The sequence below is a fragment of the Passer montanus genome, unplaced genomic scaffold (genome assembly GCF_014805655.1).
Source record: "Passer montanus isolate IOZ18808 unplaced genomic scaffold, ASM1480565v1 scaffold13, whole genome shotgun sequence".
Lineage (NCBI taxonomy): Eukaryota > Metazoa > Chordata > Aves > Passeriformes > Passeridae > Passer > Passer montanus.
In genome coordinates, this window is record NW_024359832.1 from 6102185 (window position 1) to 6124756 (window position 22572).

General features: G+C 36.7%; 1 protein-coding gene across 2 annotated transcripts in view; it reads left to right on the forward strand.

Annotated features, from left to right (window-relative positions):
* PDS5A (PDS5 cohesin associated factor A) overlaps positions 1-22572 on the forward strand; it is a 78165-nt gene that overhangs the window by 13956 nt on the left and 41637 nt on the right. For both annotated transcript variants that reach the window (XM_039698909.1, XM_039698910.1), the window contains exons 3-7: positions 15787-15990; positions 16448-16534; positions 17319-17416; positions 17897-18023; positions 21451-21531. In XM_039698909.1, coding sequence (XP_039554843.1) covers positions 15787-15990; positions 16448-16534; positions 17319-17416; positions 17897-18023; positions 21451-21531 — 597 coding nt within the window. The remainder of the gene's footprint in view (positions 1-15786; positions 15991-16447; positions 16535-17318; positions 17417-17896; positions 18024-21450; positions 21532-22572) is intronic.

Sequence of the window (22572 nt, forward strand, 5' to 3'; positions counted from 1 at the left end):
TGGGATTGTTGGTTTTCTCTGTTATTGTCTGTCCTGTTTGTACAAAAGATGGAATTTGAGGTTTCAGTTTTTTCAGGCCTCTCTAGACACGATGGCACTCAGTTCTGTACCAGTATTATGGTTATGAGATGCAGTCTGTGTTGTTTAGGCTGGTCTTCTCCTGTTCTGTAATCCAAACTACTGAGTCTTGTGCTGTGAGTTGAACTAGAGTAGGCGGTACAGGCCAGTGCTTGCAAACAGATTTGTCTTCATGCTGGCTCTGATTCTTAATGTTTTTTCCCTTCCTAATGCCTGCTGTAGTTGTCCTTTAAACAAAGACTTGTGCTAACTTCCAGGATGTGTCGGTCTGTAGGGGAGTAACTGCATGCATACCTACACGTAGACAGAGATGAATCTTTTCTTTCCAGATTATCACACATAATGCAAAAAAAAAAATTGTACTATCCAGGCACCATAAATAGCTTTCTCCCCCAAGCATGAACTGATAAAATGCAAGTAGTAGAATCTTCTTTTTGTGTGTGTGTCATATCAAAGCCAGTTATTAACACTCCACAGGGCTTATAGCAGGAATAGACTCCAAGTTTACTCTGGCATGTGAAGCACTTTCCAAATTATTCATAGAAAGTAAGAACTCTTCTTTTAACTCATTTAAGTAATATTTTTTACACTTCAGGACCTGAGAGTTGTGCAGAACATATTAAGGACTCCTTGATAGGAGTGCCAAAAGTGTAGCTGCTGTTGAAATATGTTTGAACATAATTTTGTTTATTCTTCTTAGAATCAGTGTTTGCAAGGAGTTTGCAATTCTTTAGTGGTTATGTGCATCAAAAATCTGTAGTTGCCAAACTTGAGCTAATGTTAGAGCTGAATTTTGCCTGCTTTTCTAGCAGCAATTTGTTTGTATATAGAAACTTCTGAAAATAGTGTGAGAATGTTGCCAGAAACTTTTGGATGAAGTTATGTAGATAATTTTGATTATATAAATCCTTACTTTGAAATAATTTGATTTCATCTTATATTGTTTGGTTTGTGACTTGTTGAGTTTAGTTGTTTCATTGTATATTGTTATTGAAGTAAGCCCTTACTGGTACTCTTCAATTCAGAAAATGTCAAAGTAATGCTTAAGAAATGAATGCATGGACATGCTTTACATATATTCACATCTGAGTAGTAAATTGGGATTCCTGGAGTTCAGTTTTTTTGTTTGTATATAAATTCCGGAGACCTTAAGTGACTCTTCATTCAAAAATGTGTAATTACCTGGCAAGTCTTTGATAGAATATGAAAAAAATCTGTGAGTAACTGATACCATTCATGACCAGTGGATCAAATGTTCAGAGGTTTGACCAGCACAAAGAAATTTGGGAACATTTATGGGAAGGTGGACAGAGGCTAATACCTATTTTACTTTAAACTTATTTTATGCTATCTTAATCCTCACCAGAATGCTTGTAAAACCATCATACTGAAAAGGGGGAAAGATGTTCTGGGTTTCCTGGGCTTCTCTCTAAGACTGCTGGCTAGGAGATACTCTTTCTCACCCAAGAGAAGTGATAAGCACACAGGATACAAAATGCTTAATAGGCGGTGATGGAAAACTGCTTTTCCTACTGCTTGGGTTCTCAATATCTGACTCACACAAGCATCAGCTGTCTTCTGACCTCTGAAGGCAGCTCCTAGGCAAATTCAAAACAAGTACTGTAGATACACTGCCAACAATGTGCAGGTGGCCACTACCTGATTTGAGTGTTACCCCATGATTTTACCATTTTTTAACCCTATGTGTGAACAGTCTGAGCTCTAGCAAAAGAAAGATGCCTAAAGATAAAGTAAAACAAGGCAGTGTTTTCAAGCGGGCAGCAGGCAGCAGTTTTCTTTGCTGGATTGTATCCCTTTGATACTTCTTTTTGGTCCTTGGTGCAGGCAATACTTACCTTCAGTGGGGAAACTGCCAATAGTGGCCTCTGAGAGTAACATCTTATGGCCTCTCTCCTTGATTAGGAATTTGGGCCCCATCTGGATTAGTGTCATTTGCTCTACTCTCTACATCTGGAACAGAGTTCTGTAATTAATCTCATCATTAATGTATCAGTATTTTAGGACTATGGAATAAAAATACTGAAGCATTTTCCTCAAGATCAGTTACTTGGTGGGCATCTGCTTGTTTCCACCTCCACTATTCTCCCATAAAATTCATAGTAAAATATTAGTTCTCAGCCTTTTTCTTTAAGGTGCTAGGTGGCTTCAGTTTAATGTTTGAGTTTTAGATGCTAAAGATTGTAGTTGACAGATTTTGTTTCCTGACCATAAATCTTAGCCCACAGCATTTTTAGCATGTCCAGTGATTTCTTGGCAGCTGTAGAAGACTTGCATACCTCTACAACTTGTAGGCCAAAGTGCATTCTGAAATTTTCTTTCCTTGCTATGAAGATGAATTGCGAAATGTGGCTACTGTTCTGAGATCACTGCAGCTGAGCAAGTGAAGTGAAATCTCTGTAATTTTTGAGTCAGAGAAACAAAGATAATTTTTAAATCAGGCCACTTCAGTCCAGTACTATTGATTAAGTGGCTGCTTTCTATGTGTTCTGGGCTGTCATAATTTTTTGTGCTGAAGCTTGGTGCATTCTTTGTAAGCTTCTCAAATTTCTCTTTAACACTGTGTCACAGATGTAGATATTTGTGAAGTGACTAAATCCTGTGCCACTGGGTAACAAATTTATGTTCATGCTGGGGTACATTGTTTCAGTGTGTGATCTTAGGGAATCAGATGAATCCAGCTCTTTCAAATGAAGGCAGAAGTCACTCACTGTTGCAGAGCATGTGCTGTCTTGAGACAGTGTCTGTTGTGCTGGAATTTGCTGAATGAGTTTAAAAAACTCAGAAACTGTAAAATTGAGTGGGTAACAAACATTTCTAATGAAGTATTGAACTAGGTGTTAAAGTAATTTAAGGGTATAACCTCAAGAACCCCTCTAAAGTCTAGAGTCCTGTGTGGTTTTTGTACTTTTGGCATGGAAATGTCTCAGTTTTTGTCATGGTGAAGATAAGCGATTTTTCTGGATGGCCATGCCAAAGTGTTTTGCAAACACAGAGCTACAATGCCTTAAGGTTTTTTTAAGTATGCTGGACCTTCAGAAATTTTGTGTGATTCCTGTTTTAGGCATTGTTTATGAGGATATTACTGGCAGCTATTTAAATTATATTTGGTACTTACAGGTCGCTGATTCCAGCAATTTAGTTTAATGAAATGTTATTTTCAGCAAAACTCAGCATCATAAATTGTGAGACTGAACTTGAATGATGTATTTAAATACACAAATTAAGCATTAAATACATAAGGTGTATTCTTTAATAAAAAATGTCTTTATCTGAAGTCTCTTTCTAGCAGAGCAAGGACATGGCAGTGCTCTCTGATTTTTCAGGACCTCAGTGAGCTTTCAGTTTTTCAAAAATGAAGTTGTAGTACAAGACACTCCTTATTGGAACTTCTTAAAAAATGTCAGTCACTTTTTGAAAGTGTTCTTAAAAAAAAGTCTTATTAACACTTTATATCTGATACATTGCCTGCTTCTTACCATATATACAGTAAGAAACAAACTTCACAAAATCAGTAGCCATAAAACTGATTACATAGGAGGAATGCTGAGGGACAGGTACAGCAGTTATGGTCATATTCAAGCTATTTACAAGGAAGGAATTTGATGGCACTGATAGGCAAAATAGTTCTAGAAGTCTTATGATGGAAACGAGGAGTTACTTAAGTTCTCAAAATACTAGAGAAAAATTCCATGTCAAGACTTTATTAGCCTGACCTTGAAATAACTGCAGAAAATCAGAGCAAAGCCACCACTGCTCCAAGACACATGACATAATATCCTCTAAAACAATATTGCCAGTCCAGAAAGGTAGATTAGAGCTCTCTAACAGCAAGAATTCAGAGGTTTTTTCTTTAATTAGGTAAGAAAAATCATGGTTTACATATTCTGGATTTGGGATAATTTTCAATCAGATCAAGATTACCATATTGCTTGAAAATACTATTAAAATGTTTAACAAAGTTAGAAACAAGTGAAAGCAATCCTGTTACTGGTGGTTTGGTGTATGTGTCAAGACCCAACCAATAAAAATAGGTATGATACAGACACACAAATGGGAAAACCTGGTTTTTGGGGTTTTGGTGTTTTTGTTTGTTTGGGTGGTTTGGGTTTTTTTTTTTTTGTTTTTTTTTTGTTTTGTTTTTTGGTGAGGTTTTGGTTTTTGTTGTTGTTGCTCTCCTGTCGTTGCATTTTTGTTTTTACTTTTTCATTGGACATACAAATGCACATTACTCCCATGTTCAAAATGGAAACATCTACATACAGTATCATAAAACAAACAGTAAAAACATTAAAACAAAAATTTTAAATACTTTCCTATAAAGTCTAGGACAATGCTTTCTATAAATAACGTATTTGATTTGAAATATTTCCACACTTTTAATATTGGCAATTATAATGGTAATATGAATTTCTTGAAGGCTTTTCATATTACTCTTTGCTACCTATGTTAGAATCACATACATAGATGTATCATATTTGTTGTGCAGGCATATTTCTCAGAAATTGAATATCCTACACATAATGATTATGTCTTTAGCATCATCCTTTTGCTGAGCACTGTGGATTTGACTTTTCTGTCCTTATATCAGCAATATCAGTGCGTTTTATTTTTCCTTTGGTCTCCAACTCCATTGTAATGACAATTTTTAAATGGAAAATTTCTTTAAAATATTACTCATTTCACATATATCAGAAGCCAGTCTGTTACTTAAAGGTATTTAATAATAGGCACAGTAAAATTATTTAGGCTTGCTAATGAATTCTACAAATAGAATACTTTCCATACCTTTATTAGAAATCATTTTCTTCCTCCTTATTGAAAAATTAAGACTTACAGCCAAGAAAGCCACTCTGCATAAGTTTCAGGTCCAATTTTTTTGCATCAGTTTTTCCCTGTGCTTTAAGAATTTTGAGAAACTTTGGTTTGGATAGGGCTAGTTAAAAATAAAATGAAACCACCAGACATGCAAGAAGAAAATTCTTGCATGTTGCATTAATTCCATTTTGTAGTGCCTTAGTTTTGAGCTTGGTACCTGCCTAAAGACAAAGCTGTTGGCGGGGGGGCGGTTTGTGTTTCTGATACAGGTAATAGTGTTCAATAGATAGCAAAATTATCTGGTAAAACAGAAAGATAGTTTGTTTGATCACAATTCTTTGCAGCAGTGCATCTCGCTTGGTAGGTGTGGTAGCTGGCACATCACCAGCTGCTGACAGAGGCTCTCCGTGGCAGCCAGTGCCTTCTGAGGAGCTGGTTTGATGTGCTGGTTTGTCAGGGGTTTGGTTTTGTTGTTACTGCTTTGTAGTATAAGTTTTGATTGTGAAAGATTAAAGATTTTTATGATTTTACAATTCTGATTTTTGTCCAGCTTTTCACATTGGGAATGGAAAATTTCAGTTTCTGCAGTCTGTATAATTGTCATGAATGTGACAGTGTTGTACTATGATTCCAGTAGATGGCAAGAGACAAAATTCTTCTGTGAAGTTTTGTCACAAAATATGGGTCATGCTAGGGTCTCACATAATTTGCTCCCGATTTTCAATTCTAAGGTGCAGTGGAATGTGGCTCCTAAACAAACCAGAAGATTCATGTCATAACTAAAGAGTATTTTCTTGTTGACCCTTGGTACCATTGTTCTGTTACTGTGTATGATGGCATTATGTGCAATTGCTGATCAATCAACCATTGCATGAAAGAAATTCTGATTTATTTCTTCTCTTACTGTCACAGATAAAAGATTTTTTTTTTCTTTTAACTGATTGCACAGTTTACTTATTTTAAAGATCAGTGTACAAATATTTTACATAATTTTCTGCTTTGGGAGATACTCAGGTCACTACAGTTTACAAGATTGCTGAAAGAAACACTTTTCTTAGAATAAATATTTTTTTGTCTCATGTATTGATTGTGTTGAAACATGCATTGGGTTTGCATGGCCAACCTTTCCTAGTGGGGGCAGGCTATAGGGGTGGCTTCTGTGAGAAACTGCCAGAAGCTTTTTCCCTATCTGGCAGAGCCAATCCCTGGTGGCTCCAAAGATGGATGTGCTGCTGGCCAAAGAGAAATGGTGGTAATGCCTCTGTGGTAACAGATTTAATAAAAAGGTAGTTATTTGCATTGATGGAAGCCAGAGAAAGAGAGGGAATATGTGAGAGGAACAACTCTGCAGACACACCCAGGTTAGTGAAGAAGGTGGCAGAGAAGGTGCTCCAGGCCCTGAAGCTGGGATTCCCTTGGAGCTTATGGTGCAGACCATGGTGAAACAACTGTGACCCTGCAGCCCATAGAGGACCACAGAGGTGAAGAGATTTTCCTGCATCCTGTGTTAAAGACCACGGTGAAGCAGCTCTGCCCCTGCAGCCTGCAGAGGACCAGGGAGATGCTGTGATCCCCCTGCAGCCTGTGGGGGGGACCCACGCTGCAGCAGGTGGATGCCTGGTTGACTGTACCATAGTGTAGAAATAGATATGGTCTATAGTCTTTACAACATCAGTATTGTTGGCAGCATAGCTCTCTATGTGTGTTTAATGTGAAACCTTAACACATGATTGGGTTGTAAGAATTGATCTTAAATAACCACTTCAAAGTGAATCCTTAACAGTCAATTCACAGTAGAAATGCAAATGCTGTTGTTTTGTCTAGCACCACCTTCTCTTTGGAAGAGGAAATGAATTAGCACACAGCATTGAGCTGGTTATGAGGAATCCTCTCTCACATCTGGAGGCTATTAGCAAAGTATTTGTGAAACTTCATATGGAAATAGAAACTCCTTCACCGTGGGGAATAAGGTTTGAAGAATTTTTTGGTTTTCCCCCAGCCATATATAAGTAACACCATTATAGCTAGGGGAGGAGGACTTCTTAAGGAAATGCTTCTAACTGATGATGTCTTGAATTATCATTAGAACATTTAAAAAAGTCTCTTTTTAGTCCCTCTGCAAAACCCTTTCATTATGTATCCATGTATGTGGAAGCAAAGTTTCTGAGAATTTAGGTGACTTTAGGAATCATCTTAGGGCATTTAAACAATTAGTAGTCTTTGGCAGGAAAATTGCAGAGAATACCATTACAAATCTTTCCAGTAATAAAGACTAGGTACTGCTGAAGACTGAATCACCTAAAAAAAAAACCAACAAAATTGGTGCTGTGACACCACACTTAAGTCATAGATGTGTAAGAGATGGGGAGTAGTGTTAGTATGGAAACATAATGTGCTGATAAATATGAGCACTCTTTTCACTGTTTGAGAAGAATATACGTGCATTGTTAAAATGTGTGATTTGATTGTGACTATAGTTTGTGTCATAGAAAAATTGTGTGAATCAATCTAAAACTGGGATAACAAAATACTTGAGGGATTGCAATATGATACAGCCAAACTAATAATATTTCTCAATGTTTCTTACATTAAAATAACTTTAAAAGGTCTTGGATTGAGTAGCCAAGTATTGTCATGTATCCAAAGCTGCTTGTAAATAAAAAGTACCAAGAAATAATTTTTGTTGGTGACAAACCATACAGTGACCTAATGTCAGGTAGTACTTTGCACACTTGAAAACCTTTTAGGTGTTTGGGAAATGTGAAGAGGTGAGTTGGTTTTGTTCATCACAGCCTAGGAGAATGTGTATTAAGTCAGATAATTTGAGTGGAATTGATCCAGTGGGAGCTTTTAGGCTTAATGTTGATTAAAGCATGGTGAGGAATAATGAGAGAAAATAGAACTATAACTTCATGTAGTTGTAAAGGACTAAATAAGGGAATTCTGATGCATCAGTTGAGGCTGCTCAATGAAATCTTTGAACAGCTTCTGTTGGAAAACCGTGCAGATTTCAGTGCTGGGTAAGGAGCCCGACAGTGAATACTGTCTTACGCTCCCCTTCAGATGTGTGTGCTCGTTTGCATACTGTGGGAATGTATTCTCTGCAATACTGAAGTTGTAGTGAACCTTTGCCTCCAAAGAAATGAGATGAGGATATGATGAGATTAATAAGAACCTGGAAGGCAAAGACAGAGGTGGCTGAAAAAGTAAATGGGGAAACCTCTGCTGTCTCGAGTCATGATGAAACCCCAGGAAACACATCATTAAATTAAAATGAAAAAGTTCATTGATACATTGGATACAAGTTCTGAAAATTACTGTAGCAACACATTTCTGAGACCTTAAATTTAAAGTGATTGGGGATCACATCTTATACCAGTTTTTACTAGATAGAAGTAAAGGTACATTTTTGGGGGATCTAGTAGGATTTGGCTATCTATAGCTGCCCATTTCAGGCTTCCTGAGCTTGCCACTAGTAAGGTTAAGAATTTGTGCCTCTGTTAGGTTGTTTGTTAAGAGTTTATATGCATTAGAAAGGCTTGAGTTCTTCTGTTCCTGGTCTTGGCCATTGAAGTCTAACTGCCTTCTTGCTGCTGGTTCTGGAATGTGTCAGATCTGTCTAGAATCTAACTGTGCCTGTCAGAAAACTATCTGGGCCTTTAACCAGGATGCTTTTTGGATACATCAGTAAATTAAATTTATTGTGGAGTTGTTCAACAAGTGTGCTGGCACTGCAGGGCCAGAAGCAGGGCAGGGTGAGTAATAGGAAAGGGAGAAGGAGATGGTGGCTGCAAGTGGTTAAACGGGATCTCCATGTCACATGAAGCCAAAACCAGATGGAAATTCAGATCTGTTTGCCAGCCAGTAGTCTTAGCAGTACAAAGTTCAAACCTGTCTCCAGATAGCTGTGATTTTGGTTACATGTTGATTTTAGTTGCACTCAAATAGTCATAATTTCAAAAGAAGTGATTATAGATTAGAAATAGAAGATTATAGAGATTCCATATTGTTGCAATAGTGTGAATGTAAATGAATTTACAGATTGTTCTTACACAAAACATAGTGGTACCTGATTAAACACCAAAAAAAGAAACTTGATTTGGGTTTAAAGTGCTTTTACTTGGAGGAAAAAGCACATTACTGTTGCATATAATAGTGAAGGAACTGAGGGTGTACAAAAATGGTTTTGAATCTTCCAAATTCTACTTCAGTAAAAATTTTAAATCAGTGATATTTTCTAAAATACTCAGTTCTGAGCAAAATATATTTTGACAAGGTTGTGGTGATAAGAAAAGGCATGTAGTATTTTCTTTGCACATCGTTAATCTCATTTTTCCCATGGGCTTGTTCATGGTCAAGGAGTACAAGATTTATTGCGTGCTGTGGTAACAGCATTAGGCTTATCTTCTGCTGGGAAGGAAGGACAGAGTTTTACTTCCTTTTGCACCGCTGCAGTCTTGGGAAGTGTACTTTCTTGGAATTTTTCCTTGCAGCAGTCCATATGAGTTGCTGTAACCAAGATGTCAATCTGATTATCAATACATGACTGATTTTTGCAGAGCAAAAAATTGAAGCACAATTTAAAAAGCATGTTCTAATTTGTGCCATGAAAAGTGTTTTGAATTAAGGCATCTGATTTTTCTCATTATATTTGCCTTGTTCCCCCCTTCTGTTCCATTCATGTTAGTATGAGGAGTCTTGCAGCTTTACAACAGAACTGGAATTCTACTGTGTGTTGATTACCAAGATAGGTGGGTAATTGTACAATCCCTTTCCCAATTTGGTAACAATTCTTGTCCTGTTTATGTGATACTTGAATTCATTTAGTAGTTACTTAAAAACGTGTATCAAGGAAGTTACTTCAAGTAATCCATGAACTATCTGCTCCGTGTATTGTTTTTATTACAGGCAGTAATCAGCCTTTCTGCTTTTTCATATGTCAGATCAATTTAATAGCTAGGTTCTTGGAAAATCGTCTGACTTGCTTGATGTAAGTAAAATAATACAGAAGCTGCTGTTTCACCCATGAGAAAACAATGGAACATTAGCCATTTGTGACTTCTTTGCATGTGATTGGCTGGAACTCCATGGAAAAGCCTGGTGTAGGTTGGTCCCCAGGGGAGGAATAGCCAGTTAAAACTGTTTGCCCAATCAGGGGGTATTGCTGTGGCTACCAGCTGTTGCTGCATCAACTTTGCATCTCATATGATACATTTGTCATCACATCTGGAAACCCTGTTCATTGGCTTCAGTTTGTGAGCGGGATATATAAAGAATAAAGCAAATAGTCTTTGCCCCTCAGAGTGTATATGCTTTATATCTTCTTTTGTCCAACTTTTCATTTTCTTTTTTCCCTTCTGGCAGGTTATCCAAAGCCAGTTAAATGTCTTGTCAGAGAGTATAGATTGAAGAATTTGTAGTGAAAATGGGACATTGCCCTTCTCTGGACTTCATCTAGCACTTTAAATTCTTCCCCGAACTAAAGGGCTCAGAATTGGAAACAGGATTCAGGGTGTGGCCTCAGCAGTGCCGAATATAGCAGGACAGTCACTGCCCTGGTCCTGCTGGCCACACTGTTGCTGACCCTGTGGGGCACACACTGGCTCCTGTTCAGCTGCCTGTGGAGCAGCACTCCCAGGTCCTTTCTTGCTGGGCAGCTTTCCAAGCACCCTGCCCCAGCCTGTGGCACTGCCTGGGCTTGGTGTGACCCAGGTGCAGGACCTGGCAGAGGGCCTTGTTGAACCTCATAGTGTTGGCTTTGGCCCATCTGTCCTCCATGTCCTCTAGAAGGTCAACACTCCCAAGCAACTTGGTGTCATCTGTGAATTTCCCGAGGATGCACCCAATCCCTTAGTCTGGATCATTGATAAAGATACTAAACAGTACTGCCCCAAAGAGAGATTTGCAGCTGTTGTATTTAATTAGCACAGTCTGGTAAATGTCTCCTTACAACAAAAGGCATTTGAGACTCCTTTGGCAAATACATTCTGTACCTATGTAATTTATTTTTTTTTTAATTACTGAGGATAATCAGGACTAAGTAATGTGTTTCCAATCAGCATTTAGTATTTTTAGCATTTCATGAGTTGTATTGCTGGCTTTTTCCTTTCTTTCTTTTGTCATAAGCTGCAATTGCATTTTCATTGTTTTCCTGTACATGGCCAGCTGTTAGCTTATATATTCTTTACAATTACTTACTAAATGTCCATCTTTCTTCTCTTATATGTTTACAGCAGATAAGGCAGCTTAATAAGGTCTTGGATTTAACCACTAAGCATATGATGATTTACCAATGGTGATTTTTTTGGTATTTCTGTTCTTCTCATAGAGCATCCTATCCTCTATTACCATTCTGTAACTGTCATCACCATAAATTCCTACTTCTCATACCACAGTTTTATATGGTAATAGGGTCATTTATAACACCATTTTCCACCAGTCAATACATTCAGGTCCAAAAGGTTCTTTCAGTTTATCACTTCAGGAGGGGGCTAAGGAGACAATATTAGCCAAATTTTCATCTCTTTCAAGCATCTCAATTTCCATGTGGCTCAATGTGGTGCTGTTCTTGACACTCAAACTAAGTCTTGTGTAAAGTGTTGATTATCTTTATTAAAGGCATGAGCTGTTTGGAGATGATAAAAAGCAAAGTAATTTGCTTTTTATGTGTTACCCTGTTTTCTCAACTTCTGGGTTTATTTACCTGTTCCAGATTTGGTTTGTATTATGAAATTTTGTTGATGTCAGCCTGTTGGATGTATTGGCAAGATGTCCTTTCCTGATTTCTACATCAATATATGGTGCTTTCTGATTAGTTGGTATCTCCCTTATTCAGGCGTTAGCTTAGGGTGGTGGTGGGGTGTGTATATATACTTTGTTGTTTGCAATTATTTTTCTTGTTTGTTGTTTAAAGAGCAGCCAACAAAACGTGTGGTACTACATTTTTTATTTCATTTGTTAGGAATTTAAAGATTTTGAAATAACTGTCATCTGGTCCTCCCAGTTTGAGTATTTTTCTTTTCTTTTTCTTCATACTTTAATGTCTCTTTTGTCCACGTTTGTTTGATGCTTCTGGCTGACAGATAGAACTGTATCTGAGGCTGATGAACACTTCTCATCCTAAATCTGCACTGCATAGAAGTTGTTTTTTTTTTCAGAGACACATGTCTGTGAAACATTTTGCTATGTTTTAGTCTGAGATCTGAGATAAAAATATAATTTATTATTAATAGTTAATGGCAAGAATCACTTATAGTATTGCTTAAATTGTGTGAGGAAAGATGTAAAAACACTCTGACAGTTGCATTATTTGGGTCTGCTGTGATTTCAGCCTTTTCTTGGCATCTCTCCTTGAATTGTCCTAGCTCTTGAAGTGTCATCTGGATTCACATCCATTTGGTTAAGTTTTGCTTTCGAATATCTTTTGTATTTAGTCCTAGTACTAAAGTTAATTTACAGTATCATCCCAGTTACAACAAATGGTATCAAATTCTCTCAATTGTTGAATTTCTTCTTTCAGTGATTGCAAAGGGACTTTTTAAATACTGAGTATTTTTCCCTGGTCTTTTTACAAGCCAAGGGTTGTTAAATGTTACTGCTTTGGAGCCCTGTGAATAAGCTGGTGTAAGAACAGTAAAAGAAATGCAGCATGTACACGCCTTCCCCCTGCTGTGACTGGCTTGGATGTTTATGCTTGTCCTGCCAACTGCAGCAGGGCTTTTCTAGATCTGCCTCCTTCTTCCTCTCTGCAACTGCTAGTTTGAGTCTTTTCAGTATCTATACTGATTATCCTGTCCTCTCTTGGTGTTTATATACCTCTCTGCCCTATATTGCTGCAATCATCAGTATGTTTCAGCAGTAGAAGGGCTTTCTGATCCAACAAACATTTTCCTAAATCCTACAGATCAGAACAGCAAAAGTTAATATTCCTGTCTGAGGCATAGCTCTTGCACAAGAGCAGCAGCTGAGTCACATCAGGGCAAGCTACCATGCTGATTTTGTCTTTGGAAGCAGGCCACATGTAAGCTGCATGTGAGATGTGGGCAGAGTGTGAACAGCCCTTTGGCAGCCTCCTGTGTGTGTTTCAGTGCAGCTGAAAGGCTGACAGTCTCACAAGAAGCTGCAGGTATTGTTCATCTCGCCTTGTTTCAGGCCCCTAGTCACACTGAGCTGCTTCCATGGTTGGTGCAGAGTTCCAGGGCAAAACTGAGCCTGCATCTGTAGATGTCATCATAGACATCTGTGCTTAAACTCAGGGTCTGTATTTCTCTCCAGTGGGTGAAAGGATAACCTAGACTGGCTTGCTTGTTGCATGGTTGATAACAATCAGATGAACACCTTCCTGAAAGCTTTAACTTCCAGGTTTCAGAGTGCTCCTAACACAGTATGTTTCTAACTGCTGAGAGTGACTTCAGCAGTCTTCATTTAGCTGCTCTCGCTAGTTTGAATGAAAACATTTGCATGGCTTCAGTGTTATAATCCTGTCATTTCACTTACTGGTTTACAGAGCCTGGGAGAGTAAAATTTTGCTCTGATAATTAGAATTTAAGGGTACTGTGGTAAAAGTGGCAATAATGTCAATTTCTAGAATAGTTGTAATACTTTATTTTCTCAGACTAACTAAAGTACCAGTATGTGACAAATTAATGGAGATGCATTCAATCAAAATGCATGATGCAGAATGAATTCAGTCATAAATGTGCATAGCTGTATTCTATTTACATTTGCTAGAATTAATATTTAAATTGACTGCTTAATTGTTTGGAAAGGAGTGGATGATGTTACATTATTATTATTAAAGAATATTTTTCTGTCTCTTGCTTTGTGCACACAGTAGAGTAACAGATTTTTCTTTGTGAAAGCTGCTAAGTCTGTATGCTTTTTATATTAATGAATATTAGTATTCAAGATGGTTTCAACTGTATAGCCAGACATCACTTAGACAGTACTACTGTATAGTAGTGAGTTCCTGTTACAGTTCGATCACATTTTTTGGGAATAAAAACTGACTTAGTGTGATAATAAGTGGTTTCCAGTTTGGACATTCAAAACATTAAATTATTTGGACTTTAGCCTTCTGACTCTCTAGAGTTTATTTTAAGTTTTCAGTTTCATCAATTTTTGGCTATATCCAGGACTCCAGGGGAGGCTACCCCAGTGCCAAGCAGGACAATCCCCTTCCTTGACCAGCTGGTGATGCTGTGCCTGGTGCACCCCAGGACACAGCAACAAATGGCCCTGTAACAAGCAGACCTTAGTTGTCAGCAGAAGAGTGGTTTTGTGCTTTCAGCTAGGGCTTTAAAACATAGCTTAAGAACATTTTTAAGGAAAGAGACCAGTAAGGTACATTTTGTGTTTTTCTGGGCTGTATATGTAAAGTTCTCTTTTTTTCTCTTTATTGTTGTGTCGGGTTTTTCTCTTCTCTCATCTCCTCTTTTTTGTCTTTGTGGCAAATTGGGTTATACTTGTGCATTTCTGGGAATGGAGGAGGATTTTTAAGTAATGTACTGTAGGAGAGGTTGCTGTCAAGCATTTATTTTAATTTATAAGATCTGAATTTAAAACTATTTCAAAACTCAGGAAAGAAAGAAAGCCTAAACACAGCGCTTTCATATTGGAAGCATGGCTGTGCTTAATAATGGAGAAGCAACCCTAGAATCATTTGAATTACACCATAACAAAAAAATTCTAGTTAGAGTAAGAGATGTATTTATTAGCTGTGTAAGCTCAGTCTTCTTTTGTGTTTTACTATTATTAGAGGTGAATTTGACCCATCAGTATTTATCATTCTTTGTTCTCTCTGGTATCTTTTCATTGTCTGCACTGTGTATACTGTGTCTGTAGTGGGCATACCAAATCCTGTTGGTCTACAGTGTGGCTGTCCTTCACAGTTTTAACTCTTAAGGATGCACAAGTGACATGGAACAATGGAACACAAAGACTGATTTCACTAAGGTCATTCTAAGAGTCTCTGGCATGTCCACCCATTCTGTATTGACATCCTAGAAGTCATTCTCATCTTTCAACAAACACTATTCTAAAAGTTAAATCTGCGACTTTTTATTTCTTCAGATGAAATTCTTTCTTTCAGTTTTGCGAAATCATTATGTTGAGAAGTTTCAATTAAATGGGGTTATATAATAAAAATAAACTAATTTGGTGGCATTTCATAGGAATTAGTAGTTCTTAGCTGTGCTGGAGGAAACAAGGAAACCATGTGGTTAATTTATTACATTATGTTAATGAGGCTAAAGTTGCAATTTTAAATATGCAAAAAGAGAGATCTGCAGTGTTAAGACTTCTTTTACATGAGGGATTAAATTATCCAGTATCTAGATAGAAAGATTGTGCATATGTGAAGTACTTTGTGACGTCTGTGCCTCAATAAAGGCAGAGCGTTAAGAGTGGCTTCTTAGGTTCCTCTAGTCCTGGCACAGCTCTGAAGCAGCTGCATTGTACTATAGCCATGTGTTAGGCCAGATGGCTTACAGCCCCTCACACCATTCATACTGAGGTGAGTCCTCACTTGGAATTGCAGTGGGACTGCTTTGAGAAAGAGATGTTGCCATCTCCAACCCCACCTGTGCACAGCAGTTTCTGTGCTATACCTCAGGTCAAGATTGACAAAATAAGCAGATCTGCGTGCAGCACATTTTTCAGTGTCATAAGCTAAAATATCGACTTCAATAAACCTTTAAGTATCAGGTTAGCACTTCCCTTATCCCGATATTTGTCCTAACAAAAAAATTCAAGTGCTAGTTGTGATTATGCAGCAGAACATGTATTGATAGTACTGCATCCTTTAAAGAAGTCTTGTTTAGTAATGAGCAATAAAAGCAGAAAGAACTCAATTTTTTTTCTGGTGTTTTTCAGATGGTGGTAAAAACCTTCATGGATATGGACCAGGACTCAGAAGATGAGAAGCAGCAGTATCTCCCATTAGCCTTGCACCTTGCTTCTGAATTCTTCCTCAGGAATCCCAATAAAGATGTGCGCCTCCTTGTAGCATGTTGCTTGGCTGATATCTTTCGTATCTATGCTCCTGAAGCTCCATATACTTCCCATGACAAACTTAAGGTAAAAATACCTCATAAGATAAAGGCTTTTCTCCTACCTTATTCTTACTAAAGAAAATACTAACTGCCCCCTTAAAAAAAAAACAAACAAAAAAACCCAACCAAAACAAAAGATACCAACCCAAAAAACCCAAACAAACCAAACAGTACCTCCCTCCCCCCCAAAAAACCCAAAAACTAACAGTAAAATGTTTTTATTCCCATGGATACTGATTTTAGTTTTATTAAGAGAAATTGCTTTAATCCTGTAAGTCAGCATAATACTTAAGGGCCAGAGATATGTAAAGGAATGCTAGATGGCCAATGTCTGTGTTGGTGATAGCTTTCTATCAGTGCCTAAAAAAGACAATTTGATGTTCTCACATTATGAGTTTGAAAATGTGGATAGATGTCACCTACTAAAGGATTGTATTTTCACTTGCAGCTGAATCAAGCTTGTAAACTTTGTTTTTTGACAGGACATATTCTTGTTTATTACAAGACAATTAAAAGGCTTGGAGGACACGAAGAGCCCTCAATTTAACAGATACTTTTACTTGTTAGAGGTAACACAACTGTTGTAACTTTCAGTAGGTGGTAGTAGCTCTGTAAACTTAAGAAGTGTAATCAGTTGTTCTCCTGATGTGCCAGTATGCCTGGCAAATTTGTTTTATTCTGTAAATCACACCATTAAGTTCAGTGAATTGCTTCTTTTAGTACTTATAATGCTGTTTGTGTTTAATAAGTTTGTTAATCTGTAGTTGAGAACGTGTTTAAACAATTGGTATTTATTAAAATTTAACCTTTATCATACAATTCCATGCATTGGGGTTTTTTATCAAGAGAGAAAATCTCAAATGCTGATTAAAATGCAAATGTGTCTATATTGGTGATGGGAGGAGGAATGTTAAGATTTTGCATTAAAAACATTGCAAAACCATACTCTTGACAAGAACTGAGTGGTGGGGGTTCAATGGGCTTTTAGAAATAGTATCTCATTTGTAAACAAGATATTTGATTTTTAAAACATGATATTTCAAATTGTATTGTTTCATAGCATGAAGGAAAAAAAGGTCTTACTGTATTAACAAGTGCTGTCAATTGGATTTCATACTTAAGAAATCAGATCATTCTGTATTTAGCTTTTTCTGGATATATCTTGCAAAGCCTCTCTGTTAGGAGCTCTTTATATGCAAAGCAAATATCCAGTCTCTTTCCCCAAAGCATTTACATCTATTGTATATTATTTTTCCTTAAAAAAAAAAACCCAAAACCCATAGCTAGCATGATTATATGTATATTACTTAATGTGAATTTGTACTAGTCTAAATATCTTAATTTTTGTTTTAGAATTTAGCTTGGGTCAAATCTTACAACATCTGCTTTGAGTTGGAAGATTGCAATGACATTTTTATTCAGCTTTTTAGGACTCTTTTTTCAGTTATCAAGTAAGTTGAATCATTTCCGTTATATTAACTGTCAAAATATCATTAGATTTGGGGGTAGACTGAATCATTGCATAGTCTACAGATAAATATGTCTGAACAGAATTCTTTATTTCCCTAAATGATGAGCTACTGGGAAAGCAAATGAATGTGAACTACTGACATTACAGGGGGGTATGTGTCTGAAAGTAGATGTTTTAAAATTTGTTGTCCATATTACAGCAGTATATTTCATTCTTATTAGTTTATCTGCATTTTTGTATTGGTTGTCCTTTTTTAATTTTGATTGTCTTAAAGCAGAGCTAAGTTGTTCTAGATTTTTGAACCTTTCTATAAGAGAAGAAAGGCACGTAAATACTTTTGAGATGTGGAGAGTGTAAGGGAGAGCAAACTGGACAACATTTGATGTTGTTTCTTGATTGTACTGTTAGTATTTGTCAGAGTCTGAGAATTTAATATTGAAAATGTTCTTTATGATCCTAGTAATAGCCACAACCAGAAGGTACAAATGCACATGCTGGATTTGATGAGTTCTATCATCATGGAAGGCGATGGAGTAACTCAGGAGCTGCTGGACTCAATTTTGATTAACCTCATTCCTGCACACAAGGTCTGCCAAGTTAAATATTATCATAGTGTACTGTTATAATAACAGTAATTCTTACTGCATTTTGCATATTGTTTATCTCTTTATACACTTTAGCTATTGTGACTGTTCTGTTTTCTCACATTCATTTGGGAATTACCTGGTGCTGTTGATCAGCTGTGTCTAAATTATTTGATACAGAGATTGTGCCACCTCAGGATCTCTGTACTGAAACAGAAATGAAGTGTTTCCAAGCAAATATAATAGGAAAACATTATATCTTGAGGATTGTAGGTAGTTAGTTGTTTCACTTTTGGGATATGTTGGGTTTTTTTTTTAAATAGAGAGGATATTAAATATTTTTGAATTTAAAAAAAGGGGGGCAGGGGTAAGATATTCCTGAGACTTCTGTGGTGTGTTGCTGTTCTCCACAGCTTGCTAGTCAGACTTTGCTGCACCTTCCTGGTTGTGCTTCCCACCCCTTCCATTGTCTTTCTTCATTTAATTCACTTGTAAGGAACACAGTGACACAGAACACACACACACTCCCCTTCCTAGAGGAATTGTATGTTCCTTGAAGAGGGGATCACTGGGTCTGCAACTGAGCTTTTAAAGTACCTTCACTGTAATGCCTTAATGAAGTTAAAAAGTGAATAAACACAACTCCTTTAGCTGTGAAATAAAGCAAAATGAGATGCAGGCTGGTGATACCTTACACTGACCAAGAAAATTCCCTTTCTAAAACACTTGTACTTATGAAAAATATCGTGGAGTACTGTAAGTTTCGGTCACTAGTCAGAGATGAACTGCACTCTCTGATTACTAAGTAACTAACTAACTAAGAAACACTAAGTATGTGTTTCTGTTTGCTCATTTGTTAATTAAAAATAATTACAAAAATTAAGGCATGTCCATCCATGACTACATAACTAAATCAGTATTAGTATGGCCATTGTCATTTACCTGTGAAATCTCATCAAGCTTATAAAAGTATCTATTGTCTGAGATGAGTTTGCATTCCTTATGTCATAATCATGGGACAGGAATGTCATTCTATCAAATCATTTTTATTGACAGCAGTGACATAATGTCTTACTGAGACTGCTGACACAAGGAGCCTCTTATAACAAGTGTCCTTGTGAAAATACACTCTTTGTGAGCTGCTTCTGATGAATTATAGGCAAGTAGATACAAGGAATGGAAGTAGAGGGTGGTGGTCTGAGGTGATGCTGTTAACAATAGGGGGCGTTGCTCTGAGGGTACAAAGGCCCAGTAAAACCTTGTACAACTTAACATTGTGGTGTGACTATTTGATTTAGGCAAATGTCATGGTTTGAGGCTGGCAAAAAAACCTCACTTCCTTCTTAACCTACCACAGCAAAGTCGAAGTGAATATGATCCTTTGACATTCTTATAGTTTTGCCTAATGAAGAAAATTCTCAAGCAAGGCTCTGATAAAGAGGGATACAAACTTGGTGTAAATATTGAGTTGTAATGCATATTTAGTATCACTTAGAGGATTGGTGCCGCTCTTACTAGCTCTTGGTCATGACTGAGAAAAAAATGTCCTGTAGGCAGTGCTCAGTATTATAATTTGGTCAGTATGTCAGTCTGTGTTACTTTATTTGTTTCCTTTAACAACAGCACTTAAATGACTGCTTTACAATGGTAGTTCAAAAAAAAGAATAAAAAAAACAACCAGAAAGTTCTTCTGTCTGATCTGCCTACGGGAGTTTGACTGTTGTAACTATGTTCTCCTTTCATGAACAGATCTCCAAGAAAATTCTGTGATTATATTGCTTGCCTTTAGATGTGTAAATCAGAAGCACCAGCCTTAAGAGCATGGTTGATTTTCTTGTAGAATGCATGCAATAGCAATACTTATAGGTCTGTGCAAAGCAGTCAAATACCAGTCATTCTCTGCTATGACAAAAGAAAATCAGTCTGGAAAGACTTGATGGAAGTTTGTCCTTGTAAAGAAGCTGAAATAATGTGGTTTGAATATTGCGGTCTGAGGTGTTTTGGGGTTTTTTTTATTAGACATGATGTACAGTCTACCTCTGAATCTGGATTTTATTAATTTGTGCATCTGTTCTTAGTAAAGTGATGGTGTGGTGTACATTGTTCTATGTGTGTGCTAATGTGACTCATCTAGTAAATACAGGTTTTCAGTAGCAGTAGCATGTCACATTTTGACCTGTGGCCTCAAACTCTAGTTCTTTTTATTAACTTTAAAAGTAGTGTTCTTCAGTGAAGATTTTTCTTCCCAGTCTTACGTAAGTTATTCCTTAAAAACATTTTCATGTGTTAAAAATCTGTATTTTCTTCTGCATGTTCTACAGCATGGGTTATCCAGACAGGGTTTCTTTTCTCCTAATAGTTGAAATAGTTGATTATTTGTTTTAAAAGTTAAAAAGTTAAGTTATTATTAGGTTATATCCTACTTTTCTAGGCTCTTTTGATGTTTGGTTCTTTGGTATTGTGGTGTTCTGTGTTTGTGTGTGTATATGGGTTATTGCTTTGATTGTGTGGAAGAAGCTGTATTGAAGTTTCATAGAAAATGTATTTAAAAGTTAGAGATTCACAGTCCTTTAGTTTAATACCTGCATACCAGTCAACAAGGTTTTAATCATGGTTGGGTTTGAGAAGAAAGTATTGGGATATTTTTTGAGAAGAATTAATACAAATATGTCTGTCCTCTACAATGAGACATCAGCTTAGTGCTTTGGTGACTGAGGAGATAATTGTTTGAGCCTTTGGCCACCTTGTTTGTCTTTGCTCTCTGTTGATGAATTGTCTTTGTAATCTCATTAGTTAAAAAAACATGCGGGATTTCTCAGTGTAGATTTGCCAAATACCATATTTCCAAGAACAGTCATCCCATGGCTTTACCTGCATTCTGTCTGCAGTGATTTGTAGTTTTCAGGGCAATCAGCTCATCCATATCTGTGATCTTTCCCATGCAAGCTGCATTAATCCTTAGATGATATGAGATACTGCATATGGGATTTGTACAGACTTGGACAGTCAGATTTTTCAGATATGCAGTTGCATTCTTTTTCTTGCTTAAGAGCAATATAAACAATGTTCAGATTTGTCATGTTACAATCAAATGCTTACTTGTAAAGTTAACTGCTGACTCTGCCCAAGTGTAGGTGCTTTCTGTAGTCTCATTGTGGGCTGTCTCAGAGCATATGATACAGTCTGTGGAGAAATCAGTGCACAGTTTTACTCTCCAGACAAGGCTGAGCTTGCTACAGAGTGTATCTTTAAAGAGTATATGAGGGGCAAACAAAACCACAGTTAAATATTAATTTAAATTCATTTATTTTTCAGTGCCAGATTTGGTGCACCTTAATCTTCAGAGTATGGAGGTGTGATAATGTTTCTTCAAAATTTGTTATTGTGTGTGAAAACTCTATAAAATGTTACTATATTTTCTTCATTTCAGAACCTTAACAAACAAGCGTTTGATCTTGCAAAAGTCCTGTTGAAAAGGACCGTCCAGACCATTGAACCGTGTATTGCCAATGTATGTAAATTAATTAACCCATGTTACCTGCAAGTAATGTGTTCTTGTTGCTGTCTTGATTTATTGGAGGTTTGATGGGCCTTTTTATTCTTTTAAATGTTGTTTATAGAAGCTACTACAATTTTTTCCAAATAGCATATTGTTGGCTTGGTTGTTAAACATGTGGAGTATTTCCAATAAGCAAAGAGGAAATTAATTTTTATGTATCTCAGTCTAATGTTAAGCCTAAATCTAGGTTGTGAAAATAGGTGACCACCAAAAATCCTGTTACAACAAAAGGAATCATTAATAGTTCATGTGTGCAGCAACCAAGCAGCCTTATTTCATACCAAGTTTAGGATGAAGCATTTCAAGCTACCGTCTCTTGATTTTCTTTCCTCTCCTACACTTGCTGTGACTTGTAGTCATAAAGAGTAAAAGAACTATGCTTTTTGCAAGGCTTCCTTCAAATTACAATTCCTTCTTGTTGAATATGAGTGTTGTATATTCTGCATATTAATACAGCTCCTGCAGTCTTTGATGAATGTGTTCTGATCCATTCTGTTGCCTTTCCTTGGTGCTGAAGCCAATAGAATCAATAAAATTCAGAGCAGTTTAAAAGGGAATTAGGCAGATTGATAAAAGATTAATCAGTAAGTACTTAAAAGCTCAAGGAGTCTGACTAACAGTTACCACATTCCCCTGTTTTTTTAAGCTTTGTAATTAGTCATATGTGAAAACAGGATAGTACATAAAGTAACATTTGAGTTGATTTAATACTATTCTCCTTACTTTCTTTTTCAAGTGTGTAATAGCTTTTTTGCTATTGCATTTGCACTGCTTAAATAATATTAACTCACAATATCTAATAGGAAGTATTAAATTTTAATATACTTTATATAAATCCAAAAATAAATAATTCATAATTTAGACTGCTTTGCTTTTTTTCTATTAGATCACTAATGACCGTGATGCATTAGCCATCAAATATTGCAAGACATAACATAAAGACATCTGACATTCTTTAAAATGGATTTGAAGCAGAGAACCTTTGTTTTCAGT